Source organism: Mesoplodon mirus, assembly GCF_964341445.2.
Source record: "Mesoplodon mirus genome assembly, chromosome: 2".
Lineage (NCBI taxonomy): Eukaryota > Metazoa > Chordata > Mammalia > Artiodactyla > Ziphiidae > Mesoplodon > Mesoplodon mirus.
The window spans coordinates 39229087-39249244 of record NC_138977.1 but is presented as its reverse complement, the minus strand read 5'-3'; the positions used below and the strand labels follow the sequence as shown (position 1 = coordinate 39249244).

The following is a 20158-nucleotide window of genomic DNA, read 5'->3' as shown; positions in this document are numbered from 1 at the left end:
AACAAGCAAACAGAGATGAACAATACAATAACTGAAATGAAAACTGCACTAGAAGGAATCAATAGCAGAATAACTGAGGCAAAAACGGAAATGTGACCTGGAAGACAGAATGGTGGAATTCACTGCTGTGGAACATAATAAAGAAAAAAGAATGAAAAGAAATGAAGACAGCGTGAGAGACCTCTGGGATAACATTAAATGCAACAAAATTCGCTTACAAGGCTCCCAGAAGGAGAAGAGAGAGAAAAAGGACCAGAGAAAATATTTGAAGAGATTATAGATGAAAACTTCCCTAACATGGGAAAGGAAATATCCACCCAAGTCCAGGAAACACAGCGAGTCCCATACAGGATAAACCCAAGGAGAAACATGCCGAGACACATAGTAATCAAATTCGCAAAAATTAAAGACAAAGAAAAATTATTGAAAGCAGCAAGGGAAAAACAACAAATAACATACAAGGGAACTCACATAAGGTTAACAGCTGATTTCTCAGCAGAAACTCTACAAGCCAGAAGAGAGTGGCATGATATACTTAAAGTGATGAAAGGGAAGAACCTACAACCAAGATTACTGTACCCGGCAAGGATCTCATTCAGATTTGATGGAGAAATCAAAAGCTTTACAGACAAGCAAAATCTAAGAGATTTCAGCACCACCAAACCAGCTCTACAACAAATGCTAAAGGAATTTCTCTAAGTGGGAATCACAAGAGAAGAAAAGGACCTACAAACGCAAACCCAAAACAATTAAGAAAATGGTCATAGGAACATACATATCAATAATTACCTTAAACGTGAATGGATTAAATGCTGCAACCAAAAGACACAGACTCGCTGAATGAGTACAAAAACAAGACCCATATATATGCTGTCTACAAGAGACCCACTTCAGACGCAGGGACACATACAGACTGAAAGTGAGGAGATGGAAAAAGATATTCCATGCAAATGGAAATCAAAAGAAAGCTGGAGTAGCAATACTCATATCAGATAAAATAGACTTTAAAATAAAGAATGTTACAAGAGACAAGGAAGGGCACTACATAATGATCAAGGGATCAATCCAAGAAGAAGATAAAACAATTATAAATATATATGCACCCAAAATAGGAGCACCTCAATACATAAGGCAACTGCTAACAGCTATAAAAGAGGAAATCGACAGTGACACAGTAATAGTGGGGGACTTTAACACCTCACTTACACCAATGGACAGATCATCCAAAATGAAAATAAATAAGGAAACAGAAGCTTTAAATGACACAATAGACCAGATAGATTTAAGTGATATTTATAGGACATTCCATCCAAAAACAGCAGATTACACTTTCTTCTCCAGTATGCACAGAACATTCTCCAGGATAGATCACATCTTGGGTCACAAATCAAGCCTCAGTAAACTTAAGAAAAGTGAAATCATATCAAGCCTCTTTTGTGACCGCAATGCTATGAGATTAGAAATGAATTACAGGGGGAAAAAACGTAAAAAACACAAACACCTGGAGACTAAACAATATGTTACTAAATAACCAAGAGATCACTGAAGAAATCAAAGAGTAAATCAAAAAATACTTAGAGACAAATGACAATGAAAATAAAACAATCCAAAACCTATGGGATGCAGCAAAAGTAGTTTTAAGAGGGAACTTTATAGCTATACAAGCCTACCTCAAGAAACAAGAAAAATCTCAAATAAACCATCTAACCTTACACCTAAAGGAACTAGAGAAAGAAGAACAAACAAAACCCAAAGTTAGCAGAATGAAAGAAGTCATAAAGATCAGAGCAGAAATAAATGAAATAGAAACAAAGAAAACAATAGCAAAGATCAATAAAACTGAAAGCTGGTTGTTTGAGAAGATAAACAAAATTGATAAACCATTAGCCAGACTCATCAAGAAAAAGAGGGAGAGGACTCAAATCAATAAAATTAGAAATGAAAAAGGAGAAGTTACAACAGACACCGCAGAAATACAAAGCATCCTACGAGACTACTACAAGCAACTCTATGCCAATAAAATGGACCACCTGGAAGAAATGGACAAATTCTTAGAAAGGTATAACCTTCCAAGACTGAACCAGGAAGAAATAGAAAATATGAACAGACCAATCACAAGTCATGAAATTGAAACTCTGATTAAAAATCTTCCAACAGGGCTTCCATGGTGGTGCAATGGTTGAGTCTGCCTGCCGATGCAGGGGACGCAGGTTTGTGCCCTGGTCCGGGAGGATCCCACATGCCGCAGAGCAGCTGGGCCTGTGAGCCATGGCCGCTGAGCCTGTGCGTCTGGAGCCTGTGTTCCACAATGGGAGGGGCCACAACAGTGAGAGGCCCGCGTACCGCAAAAAAAAAAAATCTTCCAACAAACAAAAATCCAGGACCAGATGGCTTCACAGGTGAATTCTATCAAACACTGAGAGAAGAGCTAACACCCATCCTTCTCAAACTCTTCCAAAAATTTGCAGAGGAAGGAACACTCCCAAACTCATCCTATGAGGTCACCATCACCCTGATACCAAAACCAGAAAAGTATACTACAAAAAAAGAAAATTACAGACCAATATCACTGATGAATGTAGATGCAAAAATCCTCAACAAAATGCTAGCAAACAGAATCCAACTACACATTAAAAGGATCATACACCATGATCAAGTGAGATTTATCCCACGGATGCAAGGATTCTTCAATATATGCAAATCAACCAATGTGATACACCATATTAACAAAATGAAGAGAAAAAGCCATATGATCATCTCAGTAGATGCAGAAAAAGCTTTTGACAAAATTCAACACCCATTTATGATAAAAACTCTCCAGAAAGTGGGCAAAGAGTGAGCCTACCTCAACATAGTAAAGGCCATATACAACAAACCTGCAGCAAACATCATTCTCAATGGTGAAAAACTGAAAGCATTTCCTGTAAGATCAGGAGCAAGACAAGGATGTCCACTCTCACCTGTATTATTCAACATAGTTGTGGAAGTCCTAGACACGGCAATCAGAGAAGAAAAAGAAATAAAAGGAATACAAATTGGAAAAGAAGAAGTAAAACTGTCACTGTTTGCAGATGACATGATACTATACATGAGAATCCTAAAAATGCCACCAGGAAACTACTAGAGCTAATCAATGAATTTGGTAAAGTTGCAGGATAGAAAATTAATGCACAGAAATCTCTTGCATTCCTATACACTAATGATGAAAAATCTGAAAGAGAAATTAATGAAATACTCCCATTTACCACTGCAACAAAAAGAATAAAATACCTAGGAATAAACCTACCTATGGAGAGAAAAGACCTGTATGGAGAAAACTGTAAGACACTGATGAAGGAAATTAAAGATGATACCAACAGATGGAGAGATATACCATGTTCTTGGATTGGAAGAATCAGTATTGTGAAAATGACTATACTATCCAAAGCAACCTACAGTTTCAATGCAATCCCTATCAAATTACCAATGGCATTTTTTACGGAACTAGAACAAAAAATCTTAAAATTTGTATGGAGATACAAAAGATCCCAAATAGCCAAAGCAGTCTTGAGGGAAAAAAATGGAGAAGGAGGAATCAGACTCCCTGACTTCAGACTATACTACAAAGCTACAGTAATCAAGACAGTATGGTACTAGCACAAAAACAGAAACATAGATCAATGGAATAAGATAGAAAGCCTAGAGATAAACCCACACACCTACAGTCAACTAATCTATGACAAAGGAGGCAAGGATATACAATGGAAAATATGCAGTGTCTTCAATAAGTGGTGCTGGGAAAACTGAACAGCTACATGTAAAAGAATGAAATTGGAACACTCCCTAACACCATATACAAAAATAAACTCAAAATGGATTCGAGACCTAAATTTAAGACCTGACACTATAAAACTCTTAGAGGAAAACATAGGAAGAACACTGTTTGACATAACTGACCGCAAGATCTTTTTTGATCCACCTCCTAGACTAATGGAAATAAAAACAAAAATAAACAAATGGGACCTAATGAAATTTGAAAGCTTTTGCACAGCATAGGAAAGCATAAAGAAGACCAAAAGACAATCCTCAGAATGGGAGAAAACACTTGCAAATGAATCAACGGACAAAGGATTAGTCTCCAAAATATATAAACAGCTCATGCAGCACAATATTAAAGAAACAAACAACCCAATCCAAAAATGGGCAGAAGACCTCTATAGACATTTCTCCAAAGAAGATATACAGATGGCCAAGAAGCACATGAAAAGTTGCTCAACATCACTAGTTATTAGGGAAATTCAAATGAATACTACAATGAGGTATCACCTCACACCAGTTAGAGTGGGCATCATCAGAAAATCTACAAACAACAAATGCTGGAGAGGGTGTGGAGAAAAGGGAACCCTCTTGCACTGTTGGTGGGGATGTGAATTGAAACAGCCACTATGGAGAACAGTATGGAGGTTCCTTAAAAAACTAAAAATAGAATTACCATATGATCCAGCAATCCCACTACTGGGCATATACCCAGAGAAAAACATAATTCTAAAAGACACATGCACCCCATGTTCATTGCAGCACTATTTACAATAGCCAGGTCATGGAAGCAACCTAAATCCCCATCAACAGACGAATGGGTAAAGAAGATGTGGTACATATATATGATGGAATATTACTGAGCCATAAAAAGGAATGAAATTGGGTCATTTGTTGAGACGTGGATGGATCTGCTGACTGTCATACAGAGCAAAGTAAGTCAGAAAGAGAAAAACAAATATCATATATTAAAACATGTATGTGGAATCTAGAAAAATGGTACAGATGAACCTATTTGCAGGGCAGAAATAGAGATGCAGATGTAGAGAACGGACATGTGGACATGGTGGGGAAGGAGAGGTGGGACGAATTGGGACGTTAGGATTGACATATATACACTACCATGTTTAAAATAAATAGCTAGTGGGAACCTGCTATAAAGCACAGGAAGCTCAGCTCAGTGCTCTGTGAAGACCTAGATGGGTTGGATGGGAGGGGTGGGAAAGAGGTACAAGAAGGAGGAGATATATGTATACATACAGCTGATTCACTTCATTGTACAGCAGAAACTAACATAACATTGTAAAGCAATTATACTCCAGTAAATTTTTTTTATAAAATAAAAAAAAATAAAAATAAATTTGTAAAAGTACCTTTGGAGCTTAAATAGTAGAATCAATAACTATAATGCTTCAGGCCTTAAAACTATTTTATGTGAAGTTGGTGTTCTTTATGAAAATTACTATAAAATGATAGCTGCTAAGAAATATGAGAATAATAAGAGAAGAATTATGAAAGGCATCCATGTTTCTCAATGGTACTGGTGGAACTGAGTACTCATTGCCTACTGCAGCAAATTCAACAACAAACCTCAGTATTGGCTTTTCCTTCTCCTCCATCTCACTCTCCCTGATCTCTCACACCTGCTTCCTGAGATTACCTCCCAAATAAACTACTGGACCCCAAGTCCTTGTCTCAGCCTTTGCTTTAGATGACCCCCAACATCTGTTACTTAAGCATAGGAAGGGGTTGAACCCAACACACTAGTGGTTCTATATCCTGTCTCTAGACTCTCTAATCAAAAGCTAATTGTTACCGTACTTGGTGTAGAGGACCTGAATTGGTAATTCTATTAACTCTGGCTAGAGGAGTAAATTTGTAACTTTGGCATGAGAAAATGACATTTTTGTACAAATTGTATTTTTTAAATAAATTTATTTAATTTATTTTTTTTGTCTGCGTTGGGTCTTCGTCGCTGCATGCCGGCTTGCTCTATTTGCAGCAAGTGGGGGCTACTCTTCATTGTGGTGTTCGGGCTTCTCATTACCGCGGCTTCTCTTGTTGAGGAGCACGGGCTTTAGGGCACGCAGACTTCAGTAGTTGTGGTGCACGGACTCAGTAGTTGTGGCTCGTGGGCTCTAGAGTGCAGGCTCAGTGGTTGTGGTGCACGGGCTTAGTTTTCCGCGGCATATGGCATCTTCCCGGAACAGGGATTGAACCCGTGTCCCCTGCATTGGTAGGTGGATTCTTAACCACTGCACCACCAGGGAAGCCCTACAACTTGTATTTATATAGGTTTGTTGTTTGTTTTTTAAGATGTTGAAATGCTTAGGGAACTTGATCTACTAAATTTGTGTGTGATTTATAAGAATTTTTTAAAAATATGGTTAGGAAGAATATGTTAAATATGAAAATTTGCCTTATTAATTTTGGAGTGCTACAGAATCAGATAAACTAGCCTTATTATTGTCCTTTGAAAGGTCTATGGGAATTGAAATAAATATGTAAGTTGCATTTAATAAAGTAACCTAAGAACCAATTTAAAAACTAGTGACTATCAGCAAATTTATAAAAGTAAGGAACAAATTTAACTTAAATCAAAGGTGTTATAAAAACTTACAGTGTTTGGACTTCCCTGGTGGTGCAGTGGTTAAGAATCTGCCTGCCACTGCAGGGGACACGGGTTTGAGCCCTGGTCCAGGAATATCCCACATGCTGCGGAACAACTAAGCCTGTGTGCCACAACTACTGAGCCCACGCTCCACAACTACTGAAGCCCGCATGCCTATAGCCCATGCTCTGCAAGAAGAGAAACCACTGCTATGAGAAGCCTGCACACCGCAACGAAGAGCAGCCCCTGCTCACTGCAACTAGAGAAAGCCCATGTGCAACGAAGACCCAATTCAGTCAAAAATAAATAATAAATAAATAAATTTATATAAAAAAAGAAACTTACAGCGTTTAATGACAATGATAGGGAAGACTTTTTAAAAATACTGTTAAATATTTAAGTATCTAACTTGCTCTAGAGCTTTCTAACCCATAAGTCTGTAGAATTGAGAATGGTATAAAATTGGAAAAGGAGAAGACAGGAGTACCTTATCCTTGAAAAAACCACAAATCTGTGACCCAGGGATGGAGTGAGTACAGGAATGTTCACACTATATTTTTCTAAGGCACACAGTACGTAAATTGGTTTGCACATCATTGGTAACATTTTCTTCTACAGTTGAAACTAATTGTTTGTTCTACTACCATTTAATTTTGAATACTACTGCTTTGATTTTGTATTGCATTATCAGATAAAATAGATGGGTATTTATGTTAGTTTGGTTGGTCATCAAAACTCTGGTTAGAAGGATAATTAAAAGACTTATCAACCATGAGGTGTTTCAATAGGTTGATGAGACACATCAGAAGTTTTAAAAAAGAAAATGGGTACAATTACAGAACTGACAAGCTCTGAACATACAAGTTTCACAGCAGGACTTGGTAATTCCCATTATCATGTAGTGAATCAAAAGGGCCAAACTAAAAGACAGACATAATTTTGAGCCAATATAATAAGTTGCAGAAAATAAATATATTTCATTGATTAAATAAATTAATGAAATCATATGGGCTCAAAAAGTCTCACTAATGTGACAGGCAAGAAGCTTCCTCTAAAAAAGTTTAAAAAAACCCTATTTATTAATAATGCATTTAATATTCATTAATATACAACTGAGAGCATTCCTTTCTTCACATAACTATGCCCCTTTTTTTCATATAACCACCCACCACAGTAAAAGCTTTCTAGTGATAATTAAAAAAAATTTTTTTGAAGTTATCAGGCAATACTTTTTGAGGTTTGAAACATCACTCAGTTTTTCTGTATACTCAAAATCAAACTACCTAAGCTAGTTTTAAATTTGAATGTTCTTCTCTGTCATTAAGGAAACATCTGGCTACTGTGTGCCAGACAATATGCTAAGCATAGGGAATACAAAGATGATCAAGATATTGAACTTCTTTCTTATAAGCTTAGAGTCAAGTTAGAAAGATATATGGCCACAATTTAGATGTATCATAAGTGCCACAGTAAATGTCCAAACTGCTATAGGAGCAAAGAATATGACTAAAGCTACTTGAATGATAGGGGAGGCATTGAAACTGCTGTTTGAGCTGGGTCTTAATAAACATAAAAGTTTGCCACATAGAGAGGAGAGGTAGAAGAGTCCAGGTGCAGAGCAGAAAGAGCAGTACCAAAGTTACAGGAGCAAAAGGTAAAAGAGGCTGTGTGTCCGGAATGTTCAACCGATGTGTGGGTGGGAGAGCAGAATTCATGGGGAAAGTAGCAAGAATTGAGGCTGAAGAAAACAGCAGGTGCCAGGTTATGGAGGACCTTATATGCTATGGGAAATGGAGAGCCATTTTAATTTTTAAGCAAACCTTAAGCAAAATTTAAGAATTTTAAGCAAAGTCAGGAAGAACAATTAGGTAATTATTACAATAAGACAAGTGAAAAAATGGGCCTTGAATTTATTAAGTGGCAGAGGGGTTAGGGAAAAGAAAAATAGACAGGACCGAACACTGATCATGATTGAATCTACATAATGAGGGAGGAAATCGTGTTTGTGCCTGATGGTCTTTTTCTTCAAGGTCAAGTCGGTATGGGGGAGGCTGAAAGGACAAATAAAGGTAGGAGGTGTAAACAAAGTGGTGAAGGAAACAAGGGATCTGTAGGCTTAAGCTTTATTGAAAGAATAATCAAGGACTTCCCTGGTGGCACAGTGGTTAAGAATCTGCCTATCAATGCAGGGGACACAGGCTCGATCCCTGGTCCGGGAAGACCCCACATGCTGCAGAGCAACTAAGCCCGTGCGCTACAACTGAGCCTGCGCTCTAGAGCCCACGAGCCACAACTACTGAAGCCTGCGCACCTAGAGCCCGGTGCTCCACAACAAGAGAAGCCGCCGCAGTGAGAGGCCCACGTGCCGCAACGAAGAGTGGCCCCTGCTAGCCACAACTAGAGAAAGCCAATGTGCAGCAACGAAGACCCAACACAGCCAAAAATAAGTAAATAAATTAAATTAAAAAAGAAAGAATAATCATGCAATATTGATGTTATAAAAGTTACTTTATTTCAAATGTGAAAATATAAAATCACTTACATATAAAATTAAAGGATATTAAAGCATCCAAACTTTAAGTTTCAGCTTTAGTTCCTTATAAATGTACTTAATTGAGCCAATATTCATAGCAGGCATAAATAGAAGGAGAATTATATTTCTAAGAATTAAGACACAGGAGAAAATAATACATTTCGTTACTGATAAAAGCACAGAACAGTAGTGGTCAGTGTTATAGACTTCCCAACACCCTCCCCATTCCAAAATATTATTAGGAGACAATTGGAGGAATCTCATTGATGGTGGCAATGATTGGGGAGAATGGCCATGCGACCATGACACGAGGAGACATGAGGAGAGTTTTGCTGAGAGAACCTCTGAGAAAGGGTCCTTCAAAAGTCTATGAAGGAGACAGAAAAAATTGCTCATCTTCTTTCTCTGGCTGCTGCCAGGTCTGAATGGGCCCATGGAATAGCTACAGCCATCGTGAAAGCCGCTTGAGAATGAAGCCAATACTAAAGGTGGCAGAGCAGAGAGAAGGAATGAAACCGATTCCTTGATGACATACTGAGCAGTGGAGCTCACCCTACTTGAACTTCTTGTTATGTGGGATTATAAATGTGTGGTGGTTTAAGCCATTGGAATCAGGGTTTTCTGTTACTTGCAGCCAACTAAAACAAGAATTTAAGGTAGATTAAAGGTAAACATTAACAGATGGTTACAATGTATTGAATTAAATTTTCTCCTCTTGGTAAATCAATTTCACTTATGGTCATTTTTTATTTCATTTGAAGTTTACATAATCCCTTCCCTCCAAATTGCCATTAATCTTTTTTTTTCTGTGCTATCACATCTAACCATCTGTCCTCTCACACAGTATTGCTGACAGAGACAAACAGAACAGAGGGAAGTGAAACAGCAGCTGAATTTAGCCCTCTGTTAAGCTGCAAAGAGATTGTCTCTCTTTTATAGATGATTTGAAGGTTGGGGTAGTAAACTTTTTCTGACAGCAGCCCTATGGGAGGAAAGCATAGGGAGGAAAGAATCTGACAATCTTCTAATAACTGTTTTTTTGTTTGTTTTTGTGGTACGCGGGCCTCTCACTGTTGTGGCCTCTCCCGTTGCGGAGCACAGGCTCTGGACGCGCAGGCTCAGCGGTCATGGCTCACGGGCCCAGCGGCTCCGCGGCATGTGGGATCTTCCCGGACTGGGGCACGAACCCATGTCCCCTGCATCGGCAGGCGGACTCTCAACCACTGCGCCACCAGGGAAGCCCCTGTTTTTGTTTTTGTTTTAAATAAAAACAACTAAACACTTTCTTAAAACTAATAATATATCCTTCACTTACTTGCCCCCTGGCTGTATTGGGAGTATTTATATACATTTTTAATAATCTTAAATAAAAATAGTACATGCAGAATACAGACATAGTGTTTGGAACTAGGTATTACTATTAACAGTGGTCTACTTAGAACAAAATACTGTGCTAATCTAGCACTGAGAGTGTCCTAGTGGCCCTAAAGCAGTCACCAGTTGATCTGTAATGCATCTGCTCCCCTTTCTACAGCCTGAGTTTTGCTTTCTTCTTATCAATGCACTTGAAAAAGTCAGTCTCTGGGCTAGTATATGTCTTTCATTTTCAGATGCAAGCAGCAACTTTGGCATTTCTTATCACAAAAAATCCATATGAGAGAGCTGGCAGGCCCAGTGAACTTCCTGGGCGGAGAGGTTTTTCTGTCAAAGCTGGCAGGGTTTGGTCATCCACCATCTTCAGAGTTTGACCATTGAGCTGGACAGATCTGCAAAGGGGAAAGATACGTCCAAGTTAGCCAAGTTGTGTGTCTTCCAACTACTCTATAAAAGTCGTGAGATCTTTTTAAGACCAAAAAATTTTTCTGTGGCAGTTTATATTATATAATTTGTATTTGAACACTATGTCAGTTAAGTATTTGACCTAGATGGTCTTTAAGCTGCACTGGTAGAGTTGAGCAGTTGTGACAGAAACCATATGGCCTGCAAAGCCCCAAATATTTACTATCTGGCCCTTTACAGAAAATGGAACACATGTAATCCATACTAGGCAAGATGATGGAGTTATAAAAAGAACGAAGATGACATACTTCTGGATCTGCAGCATTTTTTTGGATGGTAAGAAATTGAAAATATTTTTATATAAAGCAATATATAGAATGGAATGTGAATTTCATGAATTTAAAATACAAAATGACAGTCAATTTCCCACTTGTAACTATGTCCATAAACCCTCTTACTCCCCTTTTCCCAGGAGGTATGCATTCATTTTCTTAAATTGTTAAGCTATTTTGGTAGAATGTATATTGCTGTGGTGAAGCAAAAATGATTTTGTTTAGCTAAACCACAGATTCCAAAAAAATTATGTGTTCTTTACATCTGTTGGAATTTAAAATCAAAACTGAGTCAAAAAATGGAAAAAAATTAAGGACAAGTGTTATTTCTTATGCATATTTATTATTATTTAAGTCAAATTAATACATGCTTACAGCAATAAATCTCATATAAACAAGAGCTTATGAAGAAAAGCTTTAGTCTGCTTTTAGTTCTGCTGATAGTTACTTCCATAATTCCAAATGATGCTTTTATCTCTATTATCTTCTTCTTAAATGCTTTTTACATTATGAAATTTTTATATATGAAAAAAAGTTTTTTATTGTTGAAAATTTAGATTACTGTCAGAGTTTATCTATGTCATGTATATAATACATGTAACAGTACCTTGTATATAGTAAGCACTGTAAAAGTATTACCTATCATCATCATTATTACTCAGATAAATATAACAAAAGCAACCTGTTAACTCATCATAACCATTTTTAAGATTTAGATGTATATTTCTTCATCTCTTTTCTATGTATGTATGTACATACATGTTTTCATTTAGACAAAAATGAGCATACAGTATATAGTCTCTTAAAAGTTGATTCTTTTTCCTGTAACACATCCTAACATTTGTTCACACCATTAAACATTCATCCACTACATCATTTTAATGGCTGCACAAGATTCAGTTGTATGAGCATATTAGTTTATTTACTTAATTGTCTAATGTTAGACATTTGATTGTTTCCAATTTAACATTATTATAAAGTTTTCTTTTTCTTTCTTTTTTTTTTTTTTTGCAGTATGCGGGCCTCTCACTGTTGTGGCCTCTCCCGTTGCGGAGCACAGGCTCCGGATGTGCAGGCCCAGCGGCCATGGCTCACGGGCCCAGCCACTCCGTGGCATGTGGGATCTTCCCGGACCGGGGCACAAACCTGTGTCCCCTGCATCAGCAGGCAGACTCTCAACCACTGCGCCACCAGGGAAGCCCCTAAAGTTTTCATTTTTAAAGATCTCTCACACTCTATCCTAAGTATCAGTCAGCAGAAAAACTGGTTTCCATTTAACCTTGGTTAAATGCCCAGCTCTGGGCTCTGTGCCTAAAGATGTAATAAGATAACCATGACTGTGCTGGAGGCTAATAAGCCTGCATAGCTGTTACACTCAGCCCACATGCACCCAAGCTTTGTCTTAGTACCTATATCACAGCAGTTCCTGGATGGGGTGTGGGAGGAAACACCATGACCATCATCAGGAAACCACAGACAAAAATAGGCCTTGAAAACATCTCTAAATGGTGGTAGTAAGACCTCTTCTCCGTGAAATTGAAGACCATTACAAGGGTACACAAAAAAGTCTCAGAAATGCTTTAGGAGAGGCCACAGAGTTTAAAGGTAAGTCTGATCATTGTAAATTAATACTGCTCTGGGTTAAGATGATGAAACATGGGCAAGATAATCCATCTGGCTATACTGTTTAATCACCTATAAATATAGCTAAAGGATGCTATCAATATACTGAGTGTAAGCTTAAAGCATGCAGAATATTTCCTCATCAGGCTGGGCAATGAGGGTAGGGTTTTTTTGAGGGTAGTATCTTGTTTTATATTTGTAAGTCAGTAACATGATGACAAGAAATAGAAGACATGCTTGTCACATTTCAGATAAATAGAGCTAGAAGGAATTAGCAAGCAACAGATTTGGCAAAATTGGTGATACTGGGCAAAATTTATCTGAGATAACTATAAAATACTGTTTTTATGTTAACATATATTCACTTCAAATATTTATTAAAAACTTACTATGCAGGACCTTCTATGGGAACTATACAAGTTATTCAAGTAAAAAATAATTTTTTAAAGGTGATTATTATTTAACACTCTGAGGTCATTAGCGTGAGCAAGTGTGCAGACTGTGCACTCATCAAACTTATCTGCGATGCTTTTGCAACATTTTAAAGAGAGAAAAATATAAGTAACATATACTCATCAAAGAGAACTTAGGGTAATAAAACATTATGCACAATTTCACCAATTTTCCAAGTATAAAGCATGAAACGTGTGATAAGAATGCAACAAGTTCTGATAAATATAGCAAAGAGAAGAATCATTGAAGAAATTGGGCATATTTAGCCTGGAGAGAGGACAGTCCAATTGTCCTTCAAATATTTGAGAGTTATTCTGGAGAAAAGGAGGTATTCAGCATTGTTCCAGATTAACAGTAGCAAACTCAAATGTCCTCAAGGGCCAAGGAAGTTACATGTGCCAGTGCAGTAGGACAGGCCTAAGACAGCAGGGTCACGTAGGGACTAAGGAGCACAGAAAGTTGAATGACCTGTCTAAAGTAAACAACCCCAGTTCAACTCCATCGAACTGGGAAAACATCCCAGAGCTTCCAGAGCACCCATTTTCAAAGAAAAGCTAGAAATCCAGATACTTTAGTAGTTGTCAATTTTTACAACATTGACAACTAATTAAAAATAAAAATTAACACAGAATGTATGCCAACCTCCCCTACCAGAAAAAGAGAAAAAAAAAAATCCTCTAAACCCACTTGTCCACAGGCATGAGGTATAGTTTCCATCCTCTGTTCTAGAGAATAGAACTAAGAGCAGCAAATGAAAGGCTTAGAGGCTCACTTTATCCTTGCCACAGAGAGCAGTCGCCAGCAGAGGCTGCGAGATCCAACAGAGGAGGAATCAAACAGAGCTGAATGGCCTTAGATACCCATCTAAAATGATCTCTTAAGACACCTCTAATTCTTCAACTATTATTCAACGACTTCAGAAAAGCTTTTCTCTTATCAGCCTGAGGCTGATAAGAAATATGATAAAAATAGCCAATTCAAAAAGGGTGAAAACCCAAATAGAGAAAAGTATCTGTTATCCAAATATGCATTTACAATAGGGAAAATAAAAGGTTTAAACAGTAGGAAAAGAAGTAAACCATGGCATTTTATAAAACATGCAGCCCATTTAGAAGTCTACAAAGGCTATATATGGAAAGATACTTTGGGAAACTTGTGGGTTCCCCTTCACTTTTTCCTATTAGAGGTTGTATGATTACAGTTATAGTAAAATAAAGGATAGGGAAAAAATAAAGCAAAGGTACCCAGTGTTAATAATGCTTGTCTATGGGGGATAGGACTTTGGAGAAAGCATGTTTATGGTACTTTTTCAGGTTCTGATGCTGTCACTGAAAACATCACTCATAGAGCATTTGCAAAGATGGGAGGAGGTAGTAAGACTTTTGTAATCTCAGTTTTTTATGCTTTAATGTGAGAATAGCCATGATGGAAAGAGCCCCTTCCAACACACAATGAATTTTTATTTTAATTAATTAATTTTTTTGGCTGCACCACACAGCTTGTGGGATTTTTAGTTCCCTGAGTAGGGATTGAACCCATACTCCCTGATTTGGGAGCACAGAGTCTTAACCACTGGACCACTGGAGAAGTCTCCTTCCAATACATATTAGACAGAAATCTTACAATGTTTGTGTGCCTAACTCTTCAAGGCCTACGGTCATTCTTGGGTATTCTGTTGGATTACAGGCTTTTGTAAGACATATTCAATGACACGCTTTTATAACTAAAATGCATTAGAACCAACTTTAAATAATTCACCTAAAAGGCACATTGCTGACCACTTTTTTCTTACTCTAACCAATAAAAAAACTACTCTGATACCATAAGAGACTCACACCCAGCTCGCACCATATAATATTTTACAACAACTCCTATGCCTTTATATAGCAATTACATATAGGTATTTTTGTTTTAGTGACTGTGTTACCAAGAATTATGTCTTTTTGGAGCAAATAATCTAAATGCATTGAGTGGATCTTGATATATCAAGTTGCTCTGAAATGAAAACATTTCCCTAAGATAACTGCTAGTTTGTGGTCCCATCCTTCCACTTTGGACTCTCTGAATGAATCACATAGTATGTATTCATATATAACTTCCTGAATATTAAGAATTGTTAGGACTTGAAATAGTTGACTTTTTTTTTTTTTTTTTTTTGCTCCCTATCAACACATGGTATTCTGACAAACACCAATAAAATTCACTTTTGGTGAAAGTTAGAAATGAAGCAAGAAAATTACTCACTTGGAAAATAAGCCATTGGGTCCTGAAGGTTTTATGAGGTATTTGTCCACTTGCTTGTCAAATAGGTGATGTGGTAACCGCAAGCGCTTGGTGACATTATGGAGGTTTAAGGCATACAGAGTTAAATCTCCTTCTTTATACCTTGGGCTAAAAGCAAATGGATTAACTCAATAAAAATATTTATCTAATTTAAGCAATTGAATAGTTGATTAAAAATATAGTCATAGATAATACTAAGTATTAGTATCTATAGTGATGATGGGCCCTCTTTGTATCCTTCCATTTATGATAATATTAGGCTACTGATGTGGTCTTATTTTGAAAACATGATAAAAATATTGCTCTTCACACTTCCATTTTCTGGGCTTTAGCACTTTGAGATCTTTGCTGCTTTGCTAGGCTGCATTGTGAGGAAGCCAGTCAGCCCATATACGTTCAAACGTAGGGAAGTTAAATGGTAAAATGGAAATTTTCAGGGTTCATGTGAATTCCTGATATAAACCGTATAAACCCAGGCTTTTCCTAACCTTATGAAAAGACTGAAACAAATAAGAAAATTAAATCTACTGACACTTCCAGAATTTTTCCACCTAAACCATTCTCCCACTTATTCCTAATGGGGCCCACTCACCAGAAACAGAGTTCCCCACTCACTGAAACTGGAAACAGTGTGTAGCTTTTGTAGCTAGAATTAGCATTTTAATATTATTCTATTAGGAAAGACAGACTGAAACTAAAAAGAGAAAAATCTCAGACTTAGGAACATTTTTCCTACCTAAGGCCAGAGTACTGGACTACAAAAATCTCTATGGCCTCTCAACTCCAGAAACTGGGTTGAAACTTTTGAAAACATGAGTGTTATTGTTGTTATTGGTCTCATTTTAATTCTTCTTCTTTATTAATCAGATATGATGCAAAGGGATAAGTATATTCATGTAATTATTCATTCATATGAGTTCATATTCATATTTATTCATTCATAGTCATTCAATTGATTAATCATTCATACAAAATTGGTTTTATGTGCTTCATTTGTATCATTATTTATTTAAATTCAGGATATATTTTCATTATGGATTGTGATAATTAAATCATTGTACAAATCTTTGCTGGACTGCAAATGCCCATGTTTAACCTTTTTGTTTTTTTAGCTAGACTCTGGCACCATATCATTATGAGAATGAAAAGAAATAAAGAACAATGACACACCTTAGACCCACTGTATAGGTAGAAGACAACAGGCTGTTAGAGTAGGAAGCTGTGTGCTTACTAATTAAAACTTGCTGATTGGTAAAGGGCGTCTTACACACTTACTGGTTGATGTTTGTGCAATGAAGATATACTCGAAGTTTGTTTCTGTCTGGACCTTTCACACTTGCCTTTAACACGTTGGTGCCCACCAGTTTCTTGAACAGAAGAGACAGCCAATAATCCTAGTTGTAGTGATTGGGGAGGGGAGGGACAAAAATAGATCTTTACTTACTCTTTAACAAAAACAGTGTCAAGCAAATAGTTATCCTACAAAGAGTGTGACTGTTATCCTAGAGCTATTTTAAAAGGATTCATCTTTTGGTCTGCATTACCACCACGAATCTGAGGGCAATATCTTGTTTGCTGCTTTTTATCACTGGAGGACTACACTTCCACAATTCAGAGGGCTATACGTGCTAGGAAATAAATCTCAAGGATGCAACTCATTGCTCAGAGACAGTTTAAATATTCTTTGTTGTCAATCATCCAAGAATTCAAAGCTCAAAGCAAAACTTTTAGCTATAGACACATACACACACTCATATACACACCCCACACACACACACAAAGCCAAGTTTTAAAAATAAAACTTCTGTTTAAGAGACTAAAACAATTTCCTCTGAAACCTTATAAACCCTCAACGCCTGCCCAATAAAGCAGTGCATTAGGCAGTGACCATCACTAGCTATCAAGGTCAAGAAAAGAGACAATCAGACATTATGTGTCTCTTGATGGAAGCACACAATATCACCTATGAAGAATTCTTGCAAAACAAAAAACCCCACAAAAATCAAGCCTCTGGGTCTAACTACCAGTTTACAGGAAATACAGGGGACAGAGTAACATGCTAAATGATACCACAGAAATAAATTTAGCAAAATCCAGAATGTGGGAAACACTATATAACATTACCTGGTTTCTTTAATAAATTCCAAGGGACAAAAAAAAGAGAGGGAGAGAGAACTTAAAGATTAACAGACTTAAGAGATATAATAAATACAATATATGGACCTTGTTTGGATTCTGATGTGAATAAGCCAACAATTAAAAACTTTTGTGACTGGGGGGTGGGGTGGTGGTGTGATGAATTGGGAGATTGGGATTGACATGTATACACTGACGTGTATAAAATGGATGACTAATAAGAAACAAAAAAAAACAAAAAAAAACATTTGTGACAATAAGGAAAATGTGAAACACTGACTAAATATTTAATAATACTGAGAAATTACTGTTCATATTTTAAAGTATGATAATTATATTTTGTTATGTTTTTACAAAGGAGATACATACTGAAGTACTTATGGATAAAGTGGTATACCTGAGATTTGCTTAGAAGTAATCCAGTAGGTGGGAGGGAAAGAGTGGGTACGATTATGGATTAAACAACATTAGGGCTTCATATACTTTTCTCTCTACTTTGAAATTTTTCATAATAAAAAGTTTTTTTTTTTTTTAATGCACTCAATATATATATACCCCAACCCTTCCTCCTTGAGCTTGGGTAAGGTAGACTCAACAGGCAAACAGCTTTTGTTTCTCTGCTTAACTTCAAAATTTTTACTGGAGACAAGAAGAGAATCAATTAAATGTTTTCAAAGGAGACGTAGCATGGTTCCGTGACTTGGGGGTAGAAAGCAAGCAGGCTCAGAGCCAGGATTTGTACAGGATTCTTTAGAGTAACAATGAGACAGCTGTGTGACCTCCAGCAAATCACACAAGCTCATCTCAATTTGAACTTCCTCATTTGAAAAATGGATCTAAGATACCTTCCTTGCCACCTTCCAGGACTGTTTTGCGAATTCCCTGGGATTCTGCAGATGTCAAAGATACCATTTACTCTTGCAAGTTTTTCTAGCTGACTTGTGAACCTTGAGGAGGAAGTATATTTAGCACATATACAAAGAATTCTTAAGCCAAAAGTTTATGTTTGGCTGAGAAGCTTTAGATAACATCATAAATCGCTGGTACTATTTACAAAGAGTGACAGGATAAGCTGTCTAATTTCTAGGCATCGGACTCAAAGCAACTTGTGAAGAAACTGTTTATTTCTCTTCCTTGTTCAAGGTCCATTTAAGAAGGGGCCAGTAGTAGATTTTGGATATTTGTCTAATGAAATGATCACATTTGGTTTAAGTCATTTTATAAATGACTCATAATATACTTGGGGGAGATAGATTCCATTTTGTGCAAAGACATTTTGCTAAAATTTTTTTTTAAGTTATGAACAGTGTACTCCATGAACTTGGACCACTATAGACTAAAAGCAATTTTGGGGGGAAATCTATCTACAAACCACAAAAGCCTAGCTTATATTTTGGCATGTGCTTTTTGCAGACCTTCTTAGCTTTCCTACAATATTCAAGCAATTCCCTTAGGAATTATTCTTAGAAAATAGATATTCTCAAATGCTATTTTAGACTATAAAAATCAAGGTCATACTTCTCAGGCTATACCTATGCTATACCAATTTTTAGATATATATATCTTCCAGGTGGCTTTTTAGATAGAAAGGCTATATTTCCTGATTTAGTACCAGATGTAGTTGGAGGTAGGGTGGAAATGAGACTTTACTCATAAATATCTTGAAGATTATTAACAAAATAGCCAATCGTATGGTGATATTTTTGAACAAATACATGGTACTAGCTTATCTTAAAGTTAAATAAGTTATGATTTCATGACAAAAAATTTTGAAACTTTGCATACTACAGGCAATTTTAACTTTGATTTACTTGGCAAAACATCTGATTCAAGTTTACCTTGTAAAATTGAAGTCATAAAATTTCAAATTACTCCTTTTTTAAAAAAACCCACACCATGTCCCAAATAACCCACATTAAAAACATTATTTCTGGGTCTCAATTTCTTGAGACACAAAAAAGTTAGAATGAGTGATCTCTAAGGTTTCTTCTAATTCATCTTTCCATGGTTTGGCTACTTATTGAGAGCATTGAATTTATTGAGAGAATTGACTATTTATAAAAGGTTAATACAGGGGGCCCTTAGTATACTCTAACCTACTCATGATAATAGGAAAATAATGGTCACTTACAGGTAAAGGTTCAAAATTTTCATCCACTAAGTGGTAGTTCCCAGCTCCGAAGAACACTTGCCTCATCACCACTTCTATGCCCATTCTGGCCGACAGGCCCAATTTATCCAGCCACCTGGAACACAGTGATGCCAAGCTTTCTTCAGATTTGGAAAATAAAATAACTCAGTTTTAACTATACACTATTCTGATTTATTCCTCCGTGTGGGAGGAATTGACAGGAAGGCAGAGAAGTAGTATTAATTATCAATAAGGCATTCAGATGAAATAGAGACTATCCTTCACTTCACATGTTCCCACACTTCTGCATGAATAACAAATCCTAGAAGACTATTAATATGCTATAGGAGTCCCTATCAGGGTAGGACAACATCTGCAAAGCGGAGTAGACAAAGGCCCACCCTTATAGACAATTATTCTCCATCCTGTGGGATCCACACCCGCCCTTCCCACCTCCACCCGCCGCCTCTCCACGCGCATTA

General features: G+C 36.9%; 1 protein-coding gene and 1 long non-coding RNA gene across 2 annotated transcripts in view; one reads left to right on the top strand and one right to left on the bottom strand.

Annotated features, from left to right (window-relative positions):
• The window catches only part of LOC309817111, a 31557-nt gene extending 20509 nt beyond the window's left edge, over window positions 1-11048 (top strand). The window contains exon 3 of the long non-coding RNA XR_014296091.1: window positions 10959-11048. This is a non-coding gene — a long non-coding RNA (uncharacterized lncRNA). The remainder of the gene's footprint in view (window positions 1-10958) is intronic.
• Window positions 8896-20158, bottom strand: part of HPSE (heparanase) — a 34401-nt gene continuing 23138 nt past the window's right edge. Inside the window, exons 9-12 of the mRNA XM_082645051.1 lie at window positions 19677-19791; window positions 16685-16803; window positions 15371-15517; window positions 8896-10705 (exon numbers count right to left, since the gene is read on the bottom strand). Of these exons, the coding sequence (XP_082501177.1) occupies window positions 10546-10705; window positions 15371-15517; window positions 16685-16803; window positions 19677-19791 (541 nt within the window). The 3' untranslated portion in view covers window positions 8896-10545. The remainder of the gene's footprint in view (window positions 10706-15370; window positions 15518-16684; window positions 16804-19676; window positions 19792-20158) is intronic.